This window comes from Fringilla coelebs (genome assembly GCF_963513975.1).
Source record: "Fringilla coelebs genome assembly, chromosome: 10".
Lineage (NCBI taxonomy): Eukaryota > Metazoa > Chordata > Aves > Passeriformes > Fringillidae > Fringilla > Fringilla coelebs.
Genome location: NC_140036.1, coordinates 9,690,596 through 9,718,375, shown reverse-complemented (window position 1 = coordinate 9,718,375; position 27,780 = coordinate 9,690,596). Strand labels below are relative to the sequence as shown.

At 37.1% G+C, this 27,780-nt stretch overlaps 1 protein-coding gene across 2 annotated transcripts; it reads right to left on the bottom strand.

Annotated features, from left to right (window-relative positions):
• On the bottom strand, window positions 1–27,780 carry RHBDD1 (rhomboid domain containing 1). 2 transcript variants are annotated; one of them, XM_084212436.1, is made up of 7 exons: window positions 27,756–27,780; window positions 21,471–21,989; window positions 20,105–20,237; window positions 16,689–16,777; window positions 15,054–15,104; window positions 10,693–10,815; window positions 1–2,105 (listed from the first exon to the last, which is right to left on the bottom strand). In XM_084212436.1, exons 2-7 carry the CDS (start codon window positions 21,901–21,903, stop codon window positions 1,993–1,995), a joined length of 942 nt encoding a protein of 313 aa, XP_084068562.1. In that variant the 5' UTR covers window positions 21,904–21,989; window positions 27,756–27,780; the 3' UTR covers window positions 1–1,992. The 2 variants fall into 2 exon arrangements, with proteins under 2 accessions (XP_084068562.1, XP_084068563.1); XM_084212437.1 differs by lacking the exon at window positions 15,054–15,104.

Below are 27,780 nucleotides of genomic sequence, written 5' to 3'. Positions count from 1 at the left end.
TCACTTTACAAAACCAAGTGCTTATAGAATTGTAATCGGGTTTTTGATTTTCCTTAAGTATCTTTTTTACCTGACTAGCAGCACATCCTGTGCTTTTAAATAAGAAAATATCAGAGTTTAGCACACACAGTATGTTACACTGCAATTTTTGACCAGAGCATTAAAGGATTTCTGAGGAACCAATGCTACATCCTTCTCATTTACATCTGATTATTACCTGCTGAGAAAAGTATACAGGTTTTTGAGACTTATTTTTAGAACATAAAAAAGTTGGCCTTCTATAAAAGTGTCTGCTGTTTTATTCTATGGCTACTGCATATATACAAAATCAGCCAAGCCCAAGAACACACCAGAAATCAGCATTCAGTCTGTACCTGGAGTCCCACTGCAGTTGTGCCTGTTGTGTCTCAAAACCCTGAGCCCAAAGTCTTCATCCTGATATTGTGCTTTTCCCAGCAAACAAGAGCTTCCCTTACATACATCAGCTACAAACAGAAAGGGCAGGTACTATTTATTTAAAGAACACAGTAAAAAATTTCCTTTCCAGGTATTTTTCTGTATGAAATATACAGCACTGTTTTTTATATTCAAAAAATAACCTCAAAGAAAAGTAGATTTCATAAAGCACAGGTTGGTGAAACCCTTAAACTGCTTATCCTAATCCTCCACTCCATCAGTGCTGATGAGGAGAATCCAACAGGTCTGTGTCAAAAGCCAATAGCCAAATTATTTTCTGCAATCACACCTGTCTGCAATAGTTTTAGAGGAACATCCCCAAGTTCTTTCACTCTGAGGATAAAATGCCTGGACAAGGAGTGATTTTCAGGACAATACTGGAACCAAAGCCCTTGGGGTTCATCAGTTAACATTAAGAGGCAGCAGTGCCATAGGCAGGAGAGACTTGTGTGGAGGGTGTGCCCAGTGGGACAATTGAGCTCTGAGGTCTCCTGTCAACTCCTCTGGTTGGGTAAGGAAATTCTCAAAAATGAAGAATTCAAGGTAGCCTGTGTTTAGGTATGATCTCCACAAGTCTACAAACTCTCAGCTCTGAGACTGGTCTTCAAACAAGATAAATATTGAGAAATAGTGGAATTTTTAAAGCTGCATCAACAGCATATACAAAAGAAAATTTCCAAGCCTTCTTAGAAAGGGAAACGGACACTTCAAAAAAAGTATATTAGTAAATAAATATATGCTTTGTATGGCAAAGCCACCTACCTTTACACAAAACTCCGAACAAATTATTTTAGCTCTGTAAAGGGCAGCAGGTTTTGATTTAAAGCATAAATATTAAGAAAGGCTTTAGGAAAACATAAGTAGTAACAACTCAGTTTTACCTCATCCAAGCTCTAGATAATATGGTGTGAGGAAGACTGCAAGACTGAAGTTTGTATTAAATAATTCCTTGGTAAGGACAGCAGGGGAAGAAGGATAGCTGTAACTATTTGTCTGCTCAAGAGCTTAAGGCTAGATTCACATAACCCAGCTACTGTTATCAAACCAATCTTTTCAAGTGTCATTTTACATGGTAATCCCAAAAAATGAACTGGTCATCACAGATAACTGAGAAAGGTTTGTAAGGAAAAATTGCATAGTTTGAAAGTTACATAGAAAATGTAACACTTCAGTTGCAAAGGATGAAGAAAACCTGTTGTCTGAGAACATCAGCAGGCAAGAAGCCAAGGAATTCTTAAAGCTATACAAAATAATTTAAGGAAAAAAAGACAGTTTGGAAAAACCATCAGTCTTCTTCCATTTAAGGTGCATTAAGATGGAGATGGCCAAAGATCACATATTTATTCTTATCTCACATTTTTTTATTCAAGTTCCAACTTTGAGTCTGAACTCACAAAATCCTATGCAGTTTTGCAACAAGTAGTAAAAATAATGGAAAAATATTATAAATTATTCTGTAAATTACAGATTACAAATAAATCTGTAAATATTTTGGTAAGTCTGAATAACATTTTACATCAACACCTGCCAACTTCATCATCTGTCAAACCTACGAAGCCTTCGCCTTCTCATGTCCTCTTCTGAGTTCTCAGGTGGGAACCAAAACCCATAAGGTCGCTGCCCATAACTGTGTGTTCCTCCACCAAAATCTACAAGACACAATGAAAAACAACTGCTATTTTGGTCTGTAATAGGAGAAAAATGCACATATATCCTGTAAGCCAAAGGAGACAGGGAATTGAATGTTTTCAATTCTGATGGTTTCAGGGCAGTTACAACATCCAGAAACTACTCTGAAAGACAGTCAAATAAAAAGAAAAACCAAAACCAGAAAACTCCCCCAAACAATAAAGCTACCACCACCCAAAAAACCACCCCAACCCAACAACAAAACCAAACCAAACAACAAACCACAACAAAAAGAACATCTAACAAGTATTAACCCATTAAGAATAACAAGTATTAACAAGTATTCACATTTTTCACGATCCCTGCTTTATACAGTAAACTCCAGAATGTTAAACTATTTCAGTGCCCTCAGCAGTTTTTTCTGGTAAAAGCAGCTTTTGTGTTTGCTTTTAGTACCGAGTCCAACATGTGCAGACCCACAGCAGATGCACACACAGCTCCCACCCCCAGCTGGCAGCAGTTTCACAAGGGAAGGACACGTGGCAGCCCAACCATTCCAAGTGTAAGCACAATAATCTGAGCAGCAGGAGGACACCCAGCCCCTCTGGGCCCCGGCACCCCGAGGAGCCTGGACTGGCCCTGCAGGCAGCTCCCCAGAATTCACATCAAGGCACATGGCAAAGGAACAACGCAAGAGTTGGTAACACACAGCAGCTCAGCTGAGGGGCTCTGGGAAACAACATCACAGTCTGCCTTCTGAGCAGAATTACAGTGTAAAGAACAAGCAAATTTGCTTTAAAGGTAATAAAACCTTTGTAACAGTCAGCATTTCTTAAGCTTTCACCTGGCCACATAGGGTTAAAACTGCATCGTAATGCTGTAGCTTAATAACTGATTTTTAAATCATCATAATTAAACTACTTGCATTTTTTAAAAAATTCTTTCCAGTAGTGAAATTGTCAACTAAATAACAAAATTTCTTATAAAAACCTTTATTTTTTTATACAGCATCCCAGGTTAATTTTTATTTAAGAAAACAGATACTCCTCACACAGTTAAGACAATTCTTTGCATAGTCCCCATAAAATATGCTCAACACTTCAAATATACGTGTGCTTTAATAATCACTAGTAATAGAATGAGGTGTTATAAAAAAGATGAAAAATGCTCTTTTATATATTGACCCAAAAATAGAAGGCTAGACTATATATTTTGACAAGCTTTAGGCTGCAGAAAACATCTTTTTTTACATCAAACAATATGGTGAACAGCAAAGTCTGGATGTTTTAAATAAATGTATTAGTATCTGCATGTAGATATTTAAATTATGCTGTTACCTAAAATAGTTCCCTGACACCTTTTTTCTTTTAATTACTGCAGAAATATTAATGAAATAACACCTTCATCTTATCAAAATATTTATAAGCCACAGGGTTCAGAAATGGTAATTAGGCTACTGCTACTATTGAATCACCACCTGACATCTGTGTAAGAAACCAACACAGGCTTTTCAACACATCAGCAAAAATAAATTAAAGACTAATAGAATCTAAGACTGCATTCAAAGGACATGGAAAACTGCAACAACACTGGGTGATAGACAAAACCAAAGGATATACTACAACAAACTTAGAACAAAACATTAACCCTTCCATGGCATATTTTATAAATTTATTGTGAACTAGAACCACATTCTGTGAACAAAGAAGGCTGAGACCCCCATCCCTATCCTGTCACTCTGTGTAGGAGCTTCTTTTGTTCCTTAAGTTCACAATTAAAGCACTTTGGAGTTGAAGAAAATCACTGTAATAGCAACAGATGTAACTATACCTGTATTAAAGCAATGCCACAGAAGTGTTACATCTCACTTGATTTTTCCTCTTCTCCAAAGTTATGTCCTTATTTTTAGGTTAGATAGTAGAATTTGCAAGACAGTTTCTTTAAGACTCAGGAGGAATGTATCAAGCTACCAAACTGTTAAAATCTTATTAGTAGAAATATGTAATTAGGTCTGGTAAGAGGAGTGTAGCAATTAAATAGAGATATCACAAAGCAGTATGTCTGTATTTCTTTTTCATGCCAACTTTAGTTGTGTTAAAGAACAATCTAGAACATTTCGGTCGAACAGCTTACCGTTTTCAGTATCACCATTTGTCCTGGCACTACTGAATGTGGTATCCATAGCCAAACCATACAAACACTTAAATACCCATACCAACAACATACACTTCTCATTTCTACAAATCTCTAACTTCTGGAGAGGCTTTGCTGTAGAAGATAATCACAGACAGAAGTAATCTCTTTTGAACCCAGCAAGGACCACACAGCTAACCAAAACAGAGAGCTCTGATCTGGATATCTGATCAAATGTCATAACAACAACTAACACTTGCTTGGCTTTCATTTATACCAGTTTTATATAAATTATCTCTTCCATAAATAGTATAGCCCTGCTTGCTATGTTATAACCATAGAATATAATTAAAGTTTACTAACCAGCTCTTGGGTGTGCTACAGAACCCCTTGTCAGGCAGACTCTGGCACTGAGTGCCACATCCAGCCTTTTCTTAAACACCTCCAGGGGCAGTGACTCCACAACCTCCCTGCACAGCTCATTCCAAGGTATTTTTGATGCATTTGGAGGTAGAAGCAGCAAACTGGAGGACAGCAAGAAGCCAGAGTCAAAAGCCCAGTGTTGCTTTACTCATTTCATCTCTTCCAGCCAATAAACAGTCAAGCCTTTAGGTCTAATCAAACTCACTTATGATTTACCGAGCTATACAGGGAATTTTAAGGAAAGGCAGTGGAGGCATTTTTCCTCCTTTTATACTTTAGCAGGACTAGGAGGCTTCCAGAAAGAGCTGAGCCACATAAAACATAGCAACCTTTTCACTGTTTTGTGTTTCACTAGAAGTCAGATAGAAACTACAATTGAATAAAAAATATAAAATGGCAAAACTGCTTTTATTCTTTCCTGTCTTCCCCTCTGCAAAGTGCAGACATGCTGTACAGTCCGAGAGCTTTGGCTTTTAGTATTTATCACTGCCCCATTTTTTCCTGCTCAGCTCCAAGAAGACCACATTCATTAGTCTTTGCTATTGTTTATAACACAGCCCTTTCAGTTTGTCAATGTATGAAAAGAATTTTGTCATGCTATGAAGCAAACTATTCTTCTGGGTGCTGATGTCAATATGTCTCATCTACAGACTTGAACATAAACTGGTGAAGAAGACTGATGGAATGAACTACTGTTTCTGTGCTATGCTTTGGAACAGCTAACAAATGAAAAATCAAATTAGCAGGGAAGTAGCTGAGGGTAATGAGTTTAGAAGGAAAGTAACATACAATGAATCCAGACATAGCTGGATTGTTACAAGAGCAAGCCAGAACAATCTTGAACAGTCTCTGTCTCTCTTGTTTTTAAAAGGAGATGGTAAAATTGAGAAATACACAAAACCATTCCCTCCCCAAAAGTCTGGTAATTTGTTTTGGTTAGGAGAGGAGATGGCTAAAGACTTAATCCTTAATCCCTTCATACTCAAGGATTTTTATATTTATTTTCATCATGCTTCAAAATCTCATCTTTCAGTATCAGTATCACCAAAATAAACTCTTTTTGAAGTAACAATTTGTTAAAAGCACACTGGTAACATTTTTAGAAAGCATCAATCGCCGCCTTATAAGCCAAAAATCTTACTGCACACTCAGATCATCCATTTGCTACAAATAATCAATGCTACAATGCAGAAGTAAGAGGATAGAGACCACTGCTGGACTTGATGCTCTTCTGCAAAGAATTATGGGGATTAGTTTTACAGCTACCATTTAGCTGGATACTGAAATATCTAGCTGGATACTCCAGGAGAGATGGCATAAAATAATATCACTGCATTTCCCAACCATTTAATAATTTTCCAGATGTTAATTCACCTAAAACAAGGCTAAACTCATTATTAACAGAAAATGGTTGAGACATTAAATTAATTATGTCTTTCTTTCCCGAGTATTGAAAGGAATTTACTAATCAACTCAAAAAACCCTACATAAACATGTCAGCCCCTAGGCTAAGACAGACTGACAGTTATTCCTCTCCTGAGTAGTAAGAAAGCTATGAATAACTTATGTTAGAAGAATAATTTCAGGTGGGCTGTATATTTATCATAATGTAGTAGAAGTATTCTGTTCAGCTGCAAATAGCAAGGTATGCTTTTCCTTAGAAAATGACTAATTTATTCAGTCAGGCATAAAAAAAAAAGAGTTCAGAACATAATTTTTTAAATAGTCCCAATGAAAAAAAAGTAAGCTATATACATAATCTATAGAATTAATCCACTGATAAACTAAAGTTAAAATAGTAAATTATGAATAAATCTAAAATTAGTACTATTCACTGACCTTAGTTTACCAGTAAAAATTCCCAGACTAAGTTTGTTAACATTTGCAAGAATCTTACAACATAAAAAACCACTTTGCTTTCCCGGTACTGCATTTCTGCTTGTGTAACAAAGACCCACAGCAACAAAGGAACTCTGAACAATATCCCTGTGCCAGTGCCAAGCCTGAGACACCCAGATGGATGGAGGGAGATACCAATACACACCACTGGAGCCACTCCCCAGCAGCTCCCACTTTCTCCAAGGGTAAGGGATGCTTTTGTGCAGCCCACACACAGCTCCTGCTAATGATGCCCACAGCTGGGAAGCAGAAGTGCTGTTCTCCAGCAAGGTGACCCTGCCAAACCCACTGTGAAAGGAACAACTTTTGTTCCTTTATGAACAAGTTGCTGAGGGAAATAAATATTTCCAGAGATGACTGAAATCAGATAAAAGAGTCCCATTTGTATCACTGGGTCTTGGATCAAAACACCAAGAGGTCTCCACCTCCATATGCAAACCATGCTGTTAAAATGGGTGTAATGTGTATATGAATGCAAACCATCTCTAGCAACATCCAAGTTTAAACACTTTTTAGCATTTTCCTCCTATTTTAATTGTCTTCAGCAGTTGCAAGAAGCAATTGCAAGAAGGAAAAATCCAAAAGAATTGGGAGTACTTGCAAGTTAGGAACTCCCAGAAAAAAACACTCAACATTCTGTATACATTTCAGCAAGAAAATGTGAATAAATTCTTATCTCAAAATCCATTGTAGCAATAGCAAGAATCTATGTCACCAGCTATGTCACTGTAAACTTATTGCCTAAAGAGCCAAGGAAGCCAACCCTTTAGGCAGTATTTCCAAAAAAATCCTTGCTTTGCAGAACTGGTTTTTACCCCACAGTATTTCAAAGGTGCAAACTGGTTGTGGTATTGGTTTGAAAGAGAAACCCATGGTGAAAGGCTCAGTAGTTCATTTAACTCTTATGGTGAACTTTGATCACTGTTGTAAAGAGAATCAAGAGTTTTTTGGTCCTAATTTTTAGCAAAACTCTTATCCTCCATCAACCACTGTATTTATGAAGAGACAAATGGAAGAAAATTCATTAAATATTTCTAAAATCATTCTGACTATTCTTCTTGTTGCAAGTGGTCTGCTTCTTACACTGGTACCAGAACCTTCTGTGTGGAAATGATGAAAATTCATTGATTCATTTTCCCAGAAATTTGCTTAAGAAAGTGCTGCTGATCAGATGGTAGAGCATGGCTGCGGTTTTAGAAAGACATTTAGAACATGAGGTCTGCTCAATGGGTTTTCCAAGAAGTGTGTTGGGTACCATAGCATGAATTCCAAAAAAAAATAAAACCAGAAGGAAATCCATCACAAAAGTTGCATCTAATACTCAAAGCCTAAATCCTAGCATATGATTTCAAGAAATATATTTTAATCTGAAACAATGCACTGCATATTTGAGCACATAATCTGCTTTAAGGTATTTCTACAGAAAACCACCCTATTCAAGTGTAATGACTGGCATTTCTATAATTGCTGAAAGAACAGATAACACTGGAAATAAAATACACAGCATTTCACCAGTTTCCTCACATAAATTCCATTCTTATACTACAGTCTTCCATGGGCTGGCAAATTACAAAGACTCCAGTAAAACATCCTGTCTCAGTAGCAACAAACAGATTGTGGGAGCCCTTCCAGGGAACAGGTAAGCCAGATGCCCAGGTATTTCCTAACTGCTCCAAATGACTTTGACTCACCAATACCTGGCCATCTAAAAGCATTTGAGTGGAGAGGTTTTTACTGGTTTAGTTTTAAATCAAAAGCAATGAAATGCATAAACAGTTCATGATAAAATGTAAGAGGAATGTCTATACCTGATACTTGTAGGTATTTCTCTTCAAACACAAACTATAAAGATTATCACCTCCATGTTTAAAAAGCTTAGTCTTTTGTGGAGAAACACCAGCTTGCAAAGGAGTCTTAACATTATGGACATTGAAAGTCAGTCACTTAAAAGTTCAACTCACAAAAAATCCCAACACCCACCACAACAAAAATCCAAACACACATCCCATACTGATCAAGATATTTCTTCTGAGCACAACAGCAAGCACACAATAGACAGAGACTTGATTATACTGGGGTTACATTAAGGGTGGCTGGTAAAACCAGTATTCAACAAAACCGTCAGCCATATATTTGAACCTTCACAGTAAAAGGAGTGTAAATATCAAAGGCTATGACTTTTTTAAATCCAAAATTATTTTTCTAAGTGAAAGAAGAATTATTGAAATTTGAAACAAATATAAAATTATGAGATTAACAATAAAATTTAAAAAAACAACCCCAAATCAAATGAAACCAACAAACTCCGGAGAGAAAACCAATTAATGCTGCTTAAATGGTTTCTTGTTTGAGGCAACAACATAACTACAACTGAGAACAGAACAAACATAAGTAGCAATTCCTTTCAGCAAAGAGACCTAAATCACTAAAATAGTTTGGTAGTCTTAAACTGATGCCTCCACAGATCTCAAACAAGCCTAGCAATTTCTTTTCTTGCATTAGACTCTAATTACTATTATTATAGCAATTTTCAGGATATTGCATAAAAATAGATTTGCAGTTCAGGAATGACTGAATGTGGAATAAACAGAAATGCTGTATCTTTAGGGTGGGTTTAGATAACCCATATATGAGTTTAGAGAACAGCCTCTACTGAGCTTAACTTCAATGCATGGCTTAATAAAAAGTTGTGGACAACAGCTGATACCAGCAAATTCTGTATTATGTCATTAATTCTTCTATTAGCTTAGCAGGATACTATCAATTTACAGGGGTGGATCAACATTCTATATCCATAATGGCACATTTTGTGGCCTAGAAGCCATAATAAATGTACTTGTCCAAATAAGGATGAAAAAGATATTATTAATCAATTGAAATTATTGGAGTACTTTGTTGTCCAAGTTACAGAACAGCTGTGATGCTTTAAATGTCATAGTTGGGGAAAAAATAATAAGAGAGCCCGAAATTGATTGTGGTCCCTGCTATTACAACCTATTTCAAATTATTTAATGTAATTTTTTGTCATGTTAAGTACCTGTTTCATCATCCATGTAATTGCAAGAATCTCTGAATGTTCATGCTTTAGGGAAAACGCATAGTGTTCAAAGGATAGTGCTCATTCAAGCTAATTATTTTTCAAACCAACTGACAGGGAAGAATATCCTAATTGTCCATTAGCAAAGTAAATTTCATCTCTTCCTTTGTGTCCCTGAAACAGGTGTGATCAGTGACATGCTCTGTATCATGTTCTTCGTGAAACAAGACATCTGCCTATGGGCAAACTGAACCTCGACACAGCTTGTTTAAGGAAGTATTTTAAGAGCTCAAATCTTAGGTCTTGCTTGTCCAAACTAAAGTGTTCCAGCAGGCAGGAGAAAGAGGTGTAAAATAAAGCAAGATCCCTACATATGTGATCACACCAAATTCTACTGGAAACAATATATGATGGTACCTTTTCCTGCGTCACTTGCCTGTGAGGCTTAAAAACTGTAACCAGCATTGAAACCAGGCACTACCAGAGTAGTAAGAAATGCTGCTTTTGGCAAGAAGTTTAAACTGAATTTTGGTTTGCCACAGCAATCTACTAGTGAGGTAGTAGTGAAATTCATTCTGGTCTTTCATCAAAGGACATTCTCCAAAAGACACATTCCCTCTTATAGCACAAAACTTACCTTTGTTCAAAAACACAAGCAGATAAAAAATACATCTTACCTGGAGTGTTGGAGATTATTTAAGGCTACAAATGAAAGTTGCAGATGTTTCACAGTGATATATGTAAGTTTTTAAAGTGCATACTGTCTACTTATTTATATTATAATCTCACCACTTATTCATATTCTGTTTTCTTGATAGTCTCAAAAAACTCCACAAAAATGGTTCATTCTTTCAAGTAACATCTCAAAATCCTTAGTATTAAAGCTTGAAGGATTTTTTTCTCAAACTCAATGTTAAAACTTATGCAAAATATCATCCTAAACAGACAGTAAAATAGACAATACCCCTTACAATAAAGCTCATTTTATATCAATTCCTTCCAAAATTGCAATATATGTCCAAAAATAAGTCATGAGGAATACATCTTATTTCCCTCTCAAGTCCCTTACAGTATGAATCATAACTTAAGAGATAAAAATGCAATAAAATTCCTACCTCTTTCATTAAGACTGTTTAGCACTGCCCTTTCAAGCTGTTCTTCTTCAGTGAGCCCACCTGTATAATCAAAGTAGCTCCTTGGAGTTCTGTATTGATAATCTGGATAATAGCCATAATACTCTGTAAAATGAATCAAAAAATAAAATAAATTGCTGCTACTCAGCAAGTGTGAAATCAGATATTATCTTCTTGCTATCTTTCTTCCACAAATTGTTTTAATTTGGGAAAGAAAAAAATTATTAGGGTTCAATTACTTATACAATATATGCCATGAATTAACTTCTAATTTATAAAGCCACAGCATAGAGAAATAAGATGGACTAAACATCTCAGTTTTTTATAACTGCTAAAAGTAAGTGTCATAGAATTGCTATTACTAAGAAATTTCACGCAGAAATTGAAAAACAGTTTTCCTCATCTCCTTTTAACATTTAGTTGTCAATATTTGGAGACTGTACTGCTATACCAGAACACAAACCAGGTACTGTTCAGGCTTTTTCTCCCCACCTCTCTTCCCCTTTCCCCTAGGGCCCATAAAACAATGTCATCATAAATTCCAGTCATCTTTGGACCTAGAAGAAGTCCCAGGAAAAGATTCCTGCAAATTCCTGCAGTGCTGTACAGAGCTCATGTTGTGCTCTGGCACAGCTAAACCTGCCCTGCAAAAAGCCAGCACAGCACCGATCTCATCAGTGTCCTACCCACTGTTGCTGCTGCTGCACTGCTGACAAACCTCTCTGGCCTTTGCTCAGCTGGCCAAAACCAAGCATAGGCCACCACCCACCCAAACACACGGGATTCAAAAGGAAAAAATTACTTGGCCAGAGAATTGAGCAACACTCTCTTCCTGCTAACAACACAATCTGATCTTGACTGAGCACAGAAAACCTAAGCTAAAAAAAATTATGGAAAAAAAGTCACACTTTTCAACTGAGGAAAACTATTGAAAAAAGTTCAATTTTTCTATTCCATTTCTCTATTTTCAAAATACAAAGCTTTTGTGTGTTCATTTCCAGAGATGTGCTCATTTCCAGAGACCTGAACAAGGGATTTTGAAGTACCAAAGTACAGAAAGGTTGCCAGTTTCTTCCAACTGAGAGAAAATTATACAATTTTTAAATGAGAAAAGTGGAAATATTTTTGTATTAAACAAGTACAGCAGGCCATTTCCTTTTTCTTCAGATGATTAGCATCAATGATAGTCTTGTGTTCTCTCATTGGTTTTATCAATTCCAGGTCAAACTTGTGAAGTTTCTGTTGTTAATAACAAATAGAGATGACTAAGTGAGGACAAATAAATAATTTCTATTTTAGAATTATCTTGCTAAAGAAAAACATCCCAAGCTCTAGAATCTTTAGTCAAATAAAACCAGCAATATTCTGTCTTGAAAGTTATACAGAAAAAGTAGGAAAAACTGAATAGAATGACTGCACAAAGTTCTACACAGAATTATATACATTCCTCTGTACTTGCAAATATCCCTACATTGACTTTATATACACATGTAAACATACACCGTATACACACACATTCTGTCTTTTTCCAGTTCTTTCTTGTCTTGGAACATAACTGACATTGGAAGATTTTTCCTACACCTGCAGTGAAATCTGACTGAGGGACAGCATTTAGCTGTTATGTCTGTGCACTCCCCTCATTCTCCACTGCTTTATGGTAATCTGAATGAACATTTTCTCAGCTATAAATTTATTTTCTGGAGGCTTCAAAACTACATGCATGAAGAGTGTAAAAATCCTGCTACTAAAAGCATGAAATTATCTGATGAAAGCAAAAGGATGCTGTATTTTAGGTTTGTTCTATTGCTGTAGTTTTTTCTATGTTTTATGTTTCACACAGCCAGCAAGCTGTAAGTGCTCAGAAAGCTGTCATATTTTATTTTAAAATGAGACACAGTTTGGTAACATTGACATGTTCAAGGTGTTCCTATTAATCAAAATAAATGTCCTAATACTTTATTCATGAACTGCACTTAGAGAAAACGTAATTCAGCTACTAAATACTAAATGTGCTAAAATTACACTTAAAACCTTTTTTCTTTCAAAGCTGTTTCCTTGTGCTGTTTCATAAAATCTGCTCTGACCATAGCTTCATCTATTTTTCTACTTATATTGGTATTTAAAGGCAAATAGTAATAAATCAGCAATGCCAGAAAGTGAAAAGCTAATCAAGATATGCATCATTAGCCTATGACACTAGAGAGAGTTTTCTTCATTCACAGATGGCCAAATTTATTCCATATATCATACACCAAGAAAAAGGTTAAATCTTCCATTAAGACTTCTGCAAATAGGATGAAAGACAATTACAAAGTATGTGAACAGGGAATGCACATAACAAATATATATTTTCTTAACTGCAGTTGTAAGTCATTTTAGACAAATGAATTCAGTACAAAGAAAAATTTAAATCTTAAAATCTTATAAAAATTTGCCTTTATATCTAAAGGCAAATTTGGAAGACAGGATAATTCAGGTTAACTCTCTCCATCTCCCCTTTGTCCAAAAGAACTCAAAGTAACAGCATTTGAGGACTGCTCAAAACACACAAAAAAATCCCAGACTTCCTTGCTGTCAGCATACTACAGCATTTCTTCCCCTCTCAATCATGGCAGATCTACTACATGAAATCTCTTCCATTTTCCCTACTTGAAAAGAGTTGGAAAAGCAAACAGAAAGGGCTGTTGAGAATCTCTCTGCTGCTCCTCCACAAGGGTGGTCTCATACACCCACCCAAGCTCCCAGCAGCTGGTGTTTGTACAGGGGCTGTAATAGAGCAGAGAGTTTAAATGTCAAGTACAAATTCTTATCTTCATTAGCTATTAAAGGACTTTTTCCAATATAAATCTTTTGAGTTTCCGTCCACCCTGCTGTTCTGGGATACTGGAGGAAGGTTCAGTATCTGTGAGCTGCTGGGCTGGGCAGCACCTGTACCTGGATGAGCACCTTCCCCTGGGCTGGGACTGCCAGCCATGGGAACAGGTCACTTGTGCTTGCTGCACACGCTCCCTTCACCTCTCATTCCACTTCACAGTACTAATTGTTTTATTTCTTTACTGGCCTTTAGATCAAATGTTTTGCGACCTGAGAGTAAATGAGAGTAATGAAAATCCTGGGTAAATATACTTTTTAAGTTGGAACAATCCCTGCTGCTGAAGAAAGCAGGCTAAGATCTTTTGTTTAGGAATTACAAAACAGATGTTTCAAAAATACTTAAGGGCCCAGAATCCTTCTTGTGGGAACTATTTAATGTAATAATAAAATTGGAGATAGATCATGGAAGGCAAAGTCCATCAGGGAGAATAAAAGTAGCTATAAACTTGGCTCAAAGTAAGCACATCTCAATTATAAAAGACTACACAAAATAAAAAACCCTGCCTGACAAAACATCAGAGAACAGTAAGAATGATCAAACGTGTGAAATAGTTTCCTTGTAAGCAACCAGACAGACTCCAACTTTCTCAGTGGAGGGAAAAGACAGCCATTGTGAGTACAGGACTGAAGTCTAAAAAAGCACTAAGGAAAGAAGTACATAAAGAATGAAGGTTAAGTCTCCCTTCCCAAAGAAGAATTAACTTGCATCAAATGAAATTAGCAGTTAGCAAGTTTAAGCCAAACCAAAAAACGACAGATTCTAAAGCAGGAAAGAGAGTCTTTTCTGATGATGTAGGTGTTAAAAGTGTTCATGTTGATTCAAAGAGCTTTTGACAAATTGATGGAAGAAGGATCTACCACAGGCTATTAAAGACAAAATCCTCCTATAAACTTTCTGCTGAGAACATCTTTAAGCCACTGCACACGGGCAGATATTTGAGACAGTGATCACTATGCATTATCCTGTTCTTCCAGCAGATGCCTAGGAAAGAGCATAAATCACTGCAGGAGGTAAGAGATGCCAGGATATGCCTTCATTAGCTCAGATCCAACACCCAGAGCCCTTCTCCCAGCCTCTCCTGGCCCTCACAGACAAGGACTCCACCTATTATTTCTGTACACTCCACAGGCAATGATTCAATGCTCTGCAGGAGAGGTCCACTCAGTGTGCCAGCATTCCAACCATCCATCTATAAACTGAAGATGGCCTAAATTCAGTCTGCTGAGGACAGGCTTTCTGCACATAAATTACTTCATTTACAGAGAGGGTTCAAAGGAAGAAGATCCTTGTTAGAAGGGAAAAACTACCCCAGAATGGAAAAGATAAATTTGCCAGATGAGGGCATATTCCAAGGTCCAAAAGGCTGCTTTCAGTAGACAAAATTTCCCCACTGCTATACCTTGTGCAAAAGGGATGATATTTCCCTTTTCCCTAATAAGTTTTTGATTAAGTGGACAAGAGTATTTACCTGAATAGTAGTTCCTTGGTCTGTCAGGCTCAGTGAAGAAAGAAATGCCAGCTAAATAAAAGAATAATGCATATACTCTTAGATTAATCATATTTTCTTTATAATATACAAAATTCAAATTTAAAGTACCCTTTAAGAGTTTGTTTCATAAGATACAGGCAGGAAATCAGTCATGGGCATCTGTGGATTGTTTTGCCATCAGTGAGAGAATATACTATTGCAAGCTTGTATGTTGTTCCAGATTTTATAGTAGAGTGCCATGCTCAAGCAACAGATTCATGTAGACTAGAAAAAAAGCAAACCAACCTATAATGTTCTCCAGAACACATAATGAACAACTTCTCTACTGAGAGTATTCATTAGAAACAATGTTTAATGCACAGAAAACTGAGGACTGGAGCAACACTGCATTATTCCTGCTTTGCTACACAGGAGAAAAAAAATGCTCATGAACTGAATGCTTCCTGCAGCTGTCAGTCACACAGAACCTGCACAGCAGCCAGGGCAGGTTTCACTAACACTACTGTGGGGTTATCACTGAATCCCAGAGAAACTCATTGGAAGGGACCTCAGGAGATCCCCAGTCCAACTCCAACTGGAGCAGGTTACCCAGGCAGGGCTGCATCTTGCCCAGTCCAAGGCTGGAGACCGCAAAGCTGCCCTGGCAGCTGAGCTGATGCCTGCCTGTTCCATAGTGATCAGGTAGATCAGGTAGCTCCCCTGTGGTGCAGCATCATGCAAGGTTAACCTTTAACTAATGGGACACCTGATGTCTGTTCCTCCAGCAAGGCAGGGAAGCTGATGCCCTGGTGTCCTTCTTTCCCTTCCAGCTGCTGAACATACATGACCTACAGACTATCCCCAAACTGTGATCAAAGGCCCAGTGAGAGCACACACATTTGAACAATTAATTCCCCACTGTACAAACACCATATCCATGTTCAATTTGATGGAACAGTCATGAATAAAGTACTCAACCTATCAAGTAGTCAGACAAAAAAAGCCAAACATTCTGCCAACCAACCCCAGCACAGCTGCTGTGCTGGGGCTTAGACTTCCAATTAAAACACTGACATTTATAGGAGTGTTCATTTAAAAGTTTGAGGGGCTGTATTTAAAACAATTGTTAAGACTAAAGATGTCTAAAGCTATTATCTTTTTTAGAAAATAATTATTACTGCAATACGAAAAGCTGTAATAACGCATTGTTAGACAGCTCAAGAAATCCAGCAACCATTTCTAAAGCATCCCACCACCTTTTTCAAACCAGAGACTTCCATTAGAATCAACAGTAGAAATCAAGATGGAAACTTTTGGTTCTGACATATGTTTATGGCTTCACCATACTTGAAGTGACATTTTCATTGAAAGATTACATAAATACTTAAAAAGGAGAGTAAAAGTTATTCCTCTATGCAAAAATATCTGAAAGTCACATTTATTCCTAATTGTTCTTATCCATATTTAAGAAAAAATTGAATTTTTCTTCTTCACCCACTTGAATAAAATAAGCACATCTTTAGTTGTCTAAAAACTTGCCGGAATGGGCTAAATTTCTATATGCAAGGCTTATTGAATTTAAAAAAAAAAAAGTGTTCTTTATGCAGATTTTGTAAATTCAACAAAATTATATACCTGCACAGGCTTGCATGATCTTTTTCAGAGGTCCCATAGTGTACATCAATCCAACAAGAATCCCTGACAGATGACCAGCGAAAGAAGTCCTAGAAAATAAAAAATTCTTGTGAGTAGTGGAAAGGGAGACTTTTTCTGGTAGGGATACAAAACGGAGAGTGTAGAACTAGTGGTAAGGATAAAGTCTCTGAGACTTCCCAGAGAACGCCCCTGAGCAACACCAAGCACAGAGACATTACCGGCCTGCAAGGTTATAATGACAAGTTTTCTTTCTTTGTAACTACCCTAAATTGGGAGTTACAAAGTTACAGAGCAATATTTAACAAATATCCTGAGAAAGATAATCGGAGAGATCATTTTAGTTGCTAGAGAATATCATTCCCTAAAAGCATTAAAAGACTTACCAACGGAGTAAACTGGTTTTAAGCTTTAGAAAAGTAACTTACACTGTAATGTCTGGGTAGATCTTACCAAAACCATGCACATTTCTGAGTGAAAGCACAAACACAATACTTTCTACTGCACTATACATGCAATCCTACAATTAGTCTGAAAGAAGCATGAATGCAGATCCAGTGCAATCTTTGCAATGCACTTTCTTCAAAATGAAAAGAACAATTGAAATGCTGAGATCCAAATTCTTTTCTATGCATACCAACAATTTCTTCTAAAAATATCATTACCATTTGTATACAGAAGGAAAAGGCTCTGGAGTCTTTTGAGAAATCAAACCAGAAGCACATGTTTACAGTAAATCAGGGGATTTGCTCCAGTTACTGACATGACTATGGGGTACTCTATAAATTCAAAAATCAATTTTCAGCATTCAAGTTAAGAGTTAAACTCTTTTGTGTTTAAACATATTCAATCAGGTGTAAATATTAGATGCAAATTTTTCACCTCTATTACCAAGTTACAGGAGCCAATACACTAAACATTAAAATTTCCTTGTATGTGCAATTAGAAATAACTCATTTATACTGATTGTCAAAAAATTTAAATAATATGAGTTAAAATGAGCTTTTTTTCCTTTATAAAGTAGAAATGAAACCTCTGTTTAATGTACCAAGTGTAATTTTTGCATCAATTTTTACATTCAGGTCAGTGATCTACAGGATCACAGATGATGGCACAAGCACTCAAGCCAAGACACCTTCCAGGCATCAGTAGTAAAAGAAGACAGAAAAATGCACGTGTCACTAGAGGGAGGTAAAGATCAAGTCTAAATTCACTCTTTTGCCACCTACTTAACCTCAAACTTGTATCCTACCATGGAGAGCTGCAGTTCTCTCTTGCTGATAACCAACAACTCTCTAGAGAGTAACACATAAATGCTGATGTGAAAATTTATAGATAAAATGTAGTTACCAAAATAAAGTATCTATAAGGAACTAATTTTCCAAACAGATTTTCTGAAACAGATTTTCCAAATTTATGAAAAATGCATGCCTGACTTGGAAAATGTCTGACCTCAGAAAATAAAAAATACTTTAAAATCACCTACTCTAGAAATCACTAACATGATATTGGTTCACCTTAGACTTAAGATATCTGCTCAGTTCTGGAAGAGGCACAGATTAAATGGAAAGTAACTTTTTACATGTCTATTCTTCTATTAAACAAATAATCCCAAAGACCACTAAGCAAAGCCCACATCTCAGTATCCTTTCTGGAAGATGAAGATTAGGAAGATACAGAATGCACTTTAAAATTTTTCCAAAACAAAAACATTAATGAGAACGAAAATAAGATGTCAGTAAACTCCTAAATCCTCTCCCAGCACACAAAGGCGGGTCCAAATGTATTGTACAACCTGGGCAGAATTCTGCCCCAATTACTGACCTCTTATTTATTCAAAATTAAATTATGCAATTTGGTGGGCAGAATTCTGCCCCAATTACTGACCTCTTATTTATTCAAAATTAAATTATGCAATTTGGTTTACAAAAGGAACCTGTTAAACATAGACTTCAAATATTATAACCTGCCCTGAGCACACAGATGAGCATGTAATAGCAATGCCGTGAGAGATAGAATTGCTATGGCTCATTGCAAGGCAGTAGGCAGTTACTAATTAAACATGTGTTCTAGGATATGAACTTCTGGAGATCACTACTTGTTTTCTGTAGCCCCCATTATAATTTAAGTGCTGTGAAATTGCCCTCTGTAGAGGTCACTGTAGAGGTTTAGATGAGGCAGCAATCTAAACTTCCATGAAATTATGAAATGTTTTTTTATATTATTTCTGGTCTTTCTATCCACTTTCTACCCAAAGACATTTCTACAGTAAAGAAACTGAAAAAGAACAGCACACAATGTCTGAAATCACGTTTTTCCTTTACCATAAACAGTAGGATGTGGTTTTACTTCATACATAATGCCCCTTCCACTATTTAATTAAAAACAGTACTGTTAAACATATCACCAAATAAAACCTATGTTCAGCTAAAACAACAGTTCATGGTTTTCAGAAAAATGTTTTTAATGCACTGAAAGCTTTACTTTTATATTTGTAGCAATGCCATGCAGCTCACAAACAAAATTGCATTTGGGCAGAGCACTCTTCTGTGTTTAATCCTCACTGCAGTTAACTGAGCAGCCAGGCATAAAGCTATAAAACCAGTGCTTAACCTAAGCAGTATCTGAATTCTCATTCTGCACTAGAAAATGTTCTATCAGTTATATCATAGTATCTGACAAGGAATATCTCAGTACTGCTGAGCTCTTTTTTCTTAAATCTTTCTGAAAAAGAGAAATTGTACATAAATTGTGATTTGATAGTTCATAGGTTTTGTGTATGTACTTTGCATATATTCAGCAATGTGATTCACAGTTACAAAATATTACATAGGAAAATTACTCATTCGCAAACAGGACTACAAAAATCAACTGCCAAAGAAGAGCAGGGTTCTCCCAGAGGGAGGGGCAGATGAACTGTGCTGGCACAGATCACACAGGGAAACTGAGGGAGACGACCGGCAGCACTGCAGGACACCGACAGTGACAAAACTGGCAGAATACTGTATGATAGTCTGATCATAAATCAGAGGAGTGACTGAGCCAGACCGGGCTAGGACAGAAATGGCAAGCAAACAGTGGAATGCCGCTCAGCTAATGAAGCCCTTGGCACTATGGTGGAGCAGTTTAGCGACCTCGCTGAAAGGCACAGCCCTTTTCCTTGTCCATCAACTTTTGTTATCTTCCCTCAAATACTCAATTACACCTGCTAGGAACAGTATTTCAGGTTTTTGATTTGAGATGTACTCAAAACAGAGGGTTTTAAGGAAAAAGCAGACTGCAGGCCCAACACTGCACTGGGATACCAGCTAACACTACTCACACTTCAAGAGATATTTCAAACTACTCAAGAGAGCCCAAATCGCTTCTTCTTTCCTTGCAATACTAAATGCACTTACCCTGGGGAGATGAAATGAATAGCCACCAGCTCCACCCAACAAGCATATTTACTGGATATGGGCAATCCAAAGATACTGCTCACTCTTCCTGGGTTGTAATGGTTGTTCAGAACTTTCAAAGCAAACAAGACTCCTGCAACAAGAAGAAATCACATGAAGAGAGAAATACTTGTGCACAAATAATAAAGAAATGTAAACAATCAATTTGAAGTACCATACAGTTTCAAAGCATCATGAAGCATACTGCTGCAAGCCAGAACAGTTCTGTTCTTTCAGGGATACTTTTCAGTGACTTAAAAAAAAATATCCAAAACCTGCATATTTGTATAACAGCCAAATCTAAGCTGCTTTTTAATGGGTCTGCTTGCTGTAGCTATTCAGGTATTCAAAACATAATTTAAAATGGGAGTTTTAGTTGAAATAATTGACAAAATTAGTGAACTCAAAAAAAAGTTCTGTGACTTGAGAAAAGCCACTACTGAAAACAAGACAAATTCGTGTAAAGCTCAACCGTAGGTTCAAACTCTGAATTAATGGAAAATCATCTTACACATACTCCAGAATCACTTGTTTCTGAAAAAAAAAGTAGATAAATCACCTTTAATCACAGCAAATAGTATTAATTTCTAACTGACTGCAATTGTTTTATCATGACGCAGCCAGCTAATACAATGGAATGAATTCGGAGAACTTACTGGAAGTGTTTATGAAACATAAAGTCTCTCTCAAGAGAAAGCTCACAATGGTCTAAGCAACTTTCTTAAAGGCTGAAAAAGAAGGCTTGCCTTCTAAAGTTAGGTCTCAAGGACAGCAAGGAAATCCCCTACTAACCTAGAAATGCAGGGTTACTTTTCTACTTGACTACAGATTTTTTAAAGAGAAGGAGTTTATTGACTTGAAAATGATCTGCTAAAGGAGGAGACAAGACCATTACTGGAAGGAAGATGACCAATCAGGTGTTTGTAAGTTTGGGCGTCTCTCCAAAGACAGGCACGAGTAATTTTAAACTGACAGGATTTTCGAGAAACCACCTAAGGAGCATCACTGAAATGCTTACTGAAAATTAAGAGTTCAGACTTCAATTAACTAGCAATATTACACAGGAAACACAATTCTACCAGGATGATGATATTTTCATGTTCCCAGGTAAAGTCCCTGCTGGTCATAAGAACATGAACTGAATTACTTTATGTTCATGCCCATAGTACATGCTTTATATTTAAAAACAGGATAAGCATACTAATGTGACACTCATACATATACACAGATGTACAACTATGCTCTTTCTGCAATTAACAGTTATTATTATAAAGCAAAAATACAGATTTATTTTACAGATGTAAATTAGACCAACACTGTGTCTTACCTGAAAAACCTACACCACAATTCATTTCATAGGAAGGATCATCCAGAATTATCACAAGCAGGACTTCCAGCACCATGTAAACTACTCCAATCAGTACTGAAAATACTGCAATTATGTAGGCAAACCATATGCTCTTCAGCTTTCTTTCCAGCATTATGCCTTTCCAAAGCATGGAAATCATGTTATAATACAAATGCCAATCATCTGCATGGTGGAAAGGAGCAAGCAGCAAACGCTGCCAGTTCTTTCTGTGGACAGCTTCATTTACACTGAGACACACTTCAGTCAGTGGCCTCAAAGGATTCAGAAAGAGAAAAATATTCAGTACAAGTACCCCAAGGGTAACAGAAGGAATATTCTGGAGTCCAACTTGAGAAATTTGATAAAGCAGCAAAAGCAGTCCAGCACTGACTCCTCTTTGCCTTCGTTCCATAGTTACTTCTTATTCAAAGAAATGTGAAGATTATTTCAATTTCCAGTCTTTTGTTCAATTTCAAAACCATACAAGTTTTGGAAATTCTAAAAGAAAAAAGATAACTTGTTATACACACATTGCAGTGTTTCGAAGCTTGTCACTGTTTTTTTGAGCTTTCAAACACAAAAAAATATAATACAGGTAATCAGCTGAGTCCTTTTGTATACCAGAATGAAAATTCAAGTGAGGGAAAAAAAAAAATCATAATTTGTAAACTGATACAAAACACAAATAAAAGAGATTTATACAGGTAATCCAGACAAGCATTGAGAGAAAAAGCAGTCTGCAACCTCTGTTTCACATCCTTCAACAGGCTGTACTTAATCCATTAAAATACTTAGGTATTCTGGACATGTTTTCATTAATTCTGATTTGTCAGAATAATTAGGATTTCAGGAAAGAAAACAATTCAAAATTCTTTTCTAGAATGTCAGTTTCCAGGATTCCTATCTTAGTTACGTATTTAATTTTTTAATGACCATTTTTCCAACTTTTACAAATATTCAAAACAAAGGTTGAAAACTAAAAGTTACAATTTTTACAAAAGGAACAGAGATACAGCTAAGTACTCTTAGTTGCAATTTGAAAATTGTTACTGCTTTCCTAGGGATGAGAATAAAGAGTTTAGTTTAGAAGTAAGCGATGGAGAAAAGAAAACTATAGGGGGAAATCATATACAAAACCAGCATAAAAAAATTTAAGAGCTGTAACAAAATTTTCATCTTTGCCTTATTTATGCCAGAAGAGGGCTACAGAAACAGGTCTGGCTAGAAACAGATTTACTCTGACAGGAACTGACAAGAGAGGAGGGAGGAAGCTGCACTGGATAACACAGCACAGGGACTGTGAGTGTGGAACCACCTGTGGAAGACAGGAAGAATCCCAGGATTTCAAGCTGGTTGCGAGGGCTACCCCAGCTTGGCCAGTCCTGCTTCACCTCCGAAAACTCTAAAAGGTGACCCAACCACAGCACAGCCTCTCCTCCCCTCCAGGGGGTCCCTTCCTTGCAGTGCTACTGAAGACACACAACACATTATTCCACGGGAAAGTATCAGTTATGTAGAACCAGCAAAATACAATTCCTCTCCAAAACTCTGCCACCAGGTTTCAAATGAAACCACCTGAAATAATGAGATATATAAGAAATTCTCATTTCAACACCCCATTAACCTTCTTTTTTAGTATATATAATTAAAGTTAATATACTAATTTTTTATTTAAATGCCTTTCCAATTAATACAAAATTCTTCTTCAACATTTTCATTAGATAAACAAGCAACAATCCAACTCTTCTAGAGGACAGGAAGAAAAATGGCACATTTATAAAGGACAGCTCAAGTTGCAAAATTTAACCTTCCCCATTATGTCTGTTAGGATTTACTAATTTCACATTTCTACAGACCATTGCCATGCCTGCAAACACTTTACTAAATATGTTTATTCAGATATTCAGAGTATTCTTAATAATTTGTTTGGGTTGCATCCCACAAAGTGAGTGAGCAGATGGAAAAGAAAAAGCACCTCTGATGATATCCTGTAACAGCAAAAGGAGCTGGGAGACCTGCACAGGGTGGAACATCAAGGACAACCAGCTAGGGGCCAGGCTACCTTCTCTGCTTACCTGAAGCAAGGGAAGCACACAGTTCCATGCTAGTTCACACACAGAATTAATCAATGCCACTTCTTATAATTAAGTATTTTTTTAGCCTCTGTATTTCTGTTTAAATCACATTTATACTTATTAAAGCAATTTAAGAGAAGAAAAACCAAATTTTTTGTGGTTTTTTATCCCTAAAACAACTGCAGTAAACCAGAATGCATGTTTAAAATGTATTTGCTACATTACAATGAAATTGACTACAACTTCCCCCCATCATTATCTTGGAAATGCTACATAATGGCTGAGCCTTGTCCAAAACAGAGTGAAAACAACAGAAACATGCTTTATACCAGGCCTCTTGAACGTGTAGCTACCTACACTGGTGCCTTCTAAAACCAGTGTCTAATGATCACAATTTAACTGCAGAGACTACAGCTGTAGCCCTCACAAAGCTCAAATGAACAAACCTGTTAAAGCGCAAATTGGTCATTGAAGATAATTACCTTGTCAGTCTTTGACTTTAAAGTCAACATTACAAAAAAAAATAGTTATTCTAAAGTTTAATCAATGTCATTCTCTTTTTCCACTCTAGCTCTGATATCAGGTACACCAACACCTCCCAATATTCTCATAATCCTCTGCCTAGACCTCTGGCTTTTTTTGCACCACATGCACAGTTACATCTTTTTCATCACAAAACAGTGGACACAAAAACTGTTAGAATTTAAAACTGAACATCTTTTAAATGTAAGTTACGAGGAAACATCAAAATCTTTCCATACCACATTGTTCAAATTGTCAGTCCTATGTTTTAAAGTTCCCATCTCTGCTTCTGATACCCTTAAATTCCCATTTTAAGTACTTTCAACACCCGTGCACCTAAGAAAAGAAACCCTCATCCAGCACATAGCCTGACAATAATCATGGAACAGGACTGGGAATGTTTTCCATCATGATTTCAGCAGTGCTAGTTATCATAAACCATTCTCATTACTGGGAGCAACCAAAAATGTCAGCCAAAACACATTTGTGTTGGAGTCAAAGGGAAAAAGATCCCAGAAAGAGAACAGTAGTTATTTGAGAGCCTCCTTAATGCAAGTCCCTTAAAACATATAGAGCTTTCAACTGTTTGAACATTCCTCTTCAGCCTCTACTCTGTTTATTAAAAGTCTAATGAGGCTTGAAACAAGGAAGCACTTTTTTCCTTTTTTTTTTTGAAAACATGCCACCTACTTCAAAATGTACAAATTTCCAGAACAGACTTGAAACAGACATTTGTCTTGCATCCAGGCTGCCACGTGTCTGCATTTTTGTCACCTACTCAAGATAAATGTCTGAGCTAAATATTCTTGGAATTTGTTTGTTTGTTTCATACTAAGCAAGTAAAAGCATTTAAACTTATTTTTACTGTGACAAACCCCCTCACTCACTTGGCAACCATAAAATATTATGACTTCACATTACTAAAAAATAATGTAATAAAGTAAATATTTTAGTAAATATCAGTTAAAATGAAATGTTCTACTGTCTTTCCTAGAGCTGTAATTTGAATTTAGAAGAAAAGAAACTCCCTGTGACCTTACTCCTCCTAAAACAGACATAACTACCCTGAAATTTTGATTTATGTTTCTGCAAAACCAAGTACACTCTGGAAAAAAAATGCGTGTATTCGGCCTACATGGTCAGATTAGAGCTAGACCAATGTCAAAACCACTTGAAACAGGAAGGCTGAGTATCAGATCCCAAGCACAAAGCATTCCACAATAAAGATAAGCCTCAACAGGCCCACACCACTTGTCTGTGAAGATACAGTCTCAGGATACAAAGGCTTCTCCAGGTAAAGCACAAACAGTGCTTTTAGGGCAAAGGAGGAGGGCAAAGGAAGCAGGAGCCAGCTGTAAACACTTTGACTGTGGCCCTCAAACTTTGGAAAGAGGTGGGGAAAATGCCTAACAGAAAAAACAACCAATGCAAGGAAAAATAAACTAAAAATTTGAAACATAATGAATCATCCTGTTTCTATTTAATAAGTATGCAAAGAGAAGGTCAGCCACAAGCTGTCAGCTACAATAAGCTTTGAAATGTCCAGTCAACTACATAGTTCATAGCATAGACAAGGTTCTGATTTAATTATAAACCTAATTACTTCATAAAGAACAATTTCTGAATTCATCAGATGTGCCTTTAAAGGGCTTTCCTTCACAAAGGAATGCTGAATGGTGAACTCAAAAGACACAGCATTTCAGAATTTGGTGAGAGAAGTCACACATCTGTAATAAAAATGTTTTAGAACAATTTAAACTCCCTTACTGAGACAATTCAAAGTTAAATATCAACGTTCAATGACTTCATAAATGGCTATATCACAGTCCTTTTTTATTATGCAACATTTTAACTTTCATTTTGTGAGAAGTTTTCTGTGAGAATAAAGAAGTTCTTCTACCTCTTATATCTGCTTCAGCATGAAAATTGAAAATCTTTTATAGATTTTTAATCCTCTTAGGTACCACTAAACGAGGAAGTCCTTTAGTGCTTCAAAATAAGCTTTTAAACTAAAAACTTCACCTTAAAACTGAAAATTGTGTTCTGAAGGCTGTAACAATTACTGTTCACAAGAAAACATACACATGTTAAACAATACTTGCCAAGAATCATTTTAGCCACCTTATCCCAAAATAAATGAGACAGCTTTCACAGGAAAGAACCCAAGGGACTAGGTCAAATCTCTCTCATAACAGACAGTAATTAGTAACTGCCTTTCAAAACACCAGGATACATCTACACTAATTGAAGTTGGAGAAGTGAAATAGTCATAAATATTTAATATCACTGTACTTATAAAGGTGAGAGGATGTCACAGCTTAAAATAAAAATACATCAAAACAACAGTGAACTTCAGATTAGGCCACAGCTGAGTTTTAACTCCACAGATGTTTTACTCAGGGTCAGGGATTTGGGGTTTATTGTTGGGTTTTCTTTTTCCCCACTCAATTGTAATTGTTATATGTGTACAATGTTATAACTGGGTAATCATACTAGAAGAGCATCCTCCTTTATCTGAAGAACTTTTTAATAATATGAAAAATTAAACCATCAAAGATTGCCTGACCCCACTTCAGAAATGTGGAGCACAAGAGCTCTCACAATTTTAGCATTCCTTGGTAGCTTTGAGGGAAAATTTGTCTGCAGTGTGTAAGAGAAAGGAAGAACAGGAAACACACTTTCTGAAGAAATCAATTTCAAATAATACTGGTTAAATAAACGATTCAGAAACACATGCTTTCTAGTATTAGCATTATTCTACTGTTGTCAACACCTTCAATCTATGTCAATAAAAACCAGTTTCAGGAAATCAAACCAGCTCACGTATTGTTAATTATATTTTACAGACACCTGAATTACTCAAACTCAGTGTTTAACAACTATAAAGAAGGCTTACCAAATGCAGACAAGATACACTTGCCTTTGCTTCTTCTTCGATAGAGCAGCAAGTTATTTGCAGTTTTTGGGGGTAGTTTTTTTTGTTTTGTAGTATTAACAAAGAAAGGGATAAAGTTGTGGAGAGTTATTGATTTTTTTTTTTAAGAAGTTGTTTTTAGTTTATAAAAGTCCTAGTTTATAATTTATAAAAAACACCACTGTGGAAAACGGGGTGAACGAAAGCAGTGAGCCCAGGCAGGGGCGGCTCTGAGGAGCACAGCTCATGTGCAGCTGTGGCTGCGGATAAGCCCCGCAGGCTCCCGACACCCGGCTCCTCCTGCGCCCCACAGCGCTCCCGGGAACCGAGTCCACAGGCACGACGCCGGGTGTGTGTATAAAGATAATGGCTGTGAAACCGTGAAATACGGGCGATTCGACTTCTCAGGCCGCTTCACCTCCGTGATTCCCACCACCATTCCTTGCAGCGGCGGGAAGGAGGGAAGCGAGGCGGAGAGAACCTCCTACAGAGCGCAGCTTGAGGGCAGCTTACCCAGCCCAGGCCCCGCTTGTCGGGGCTCGCACCGGGCACCCCCCTCTGCAGGGCGGGGCTCCCCGGGTGTGGGCCGCGCCCCTCACGGCCGGGGGGCCGCTCTCTGCCGGGAGGCGGCGGCAAAGGCAAGACAGGAGGAGGGCAGGAAGGCAGAATAGGAGAGCACGGCAGGAGGAGCCGGGCAGGGATGAGGAGGAGATGGCGACGCCGGCTCCAGCATCCCCCCGCCCCTGCACTCACGTTCTCCGGCGGCGGCAGCACCCGG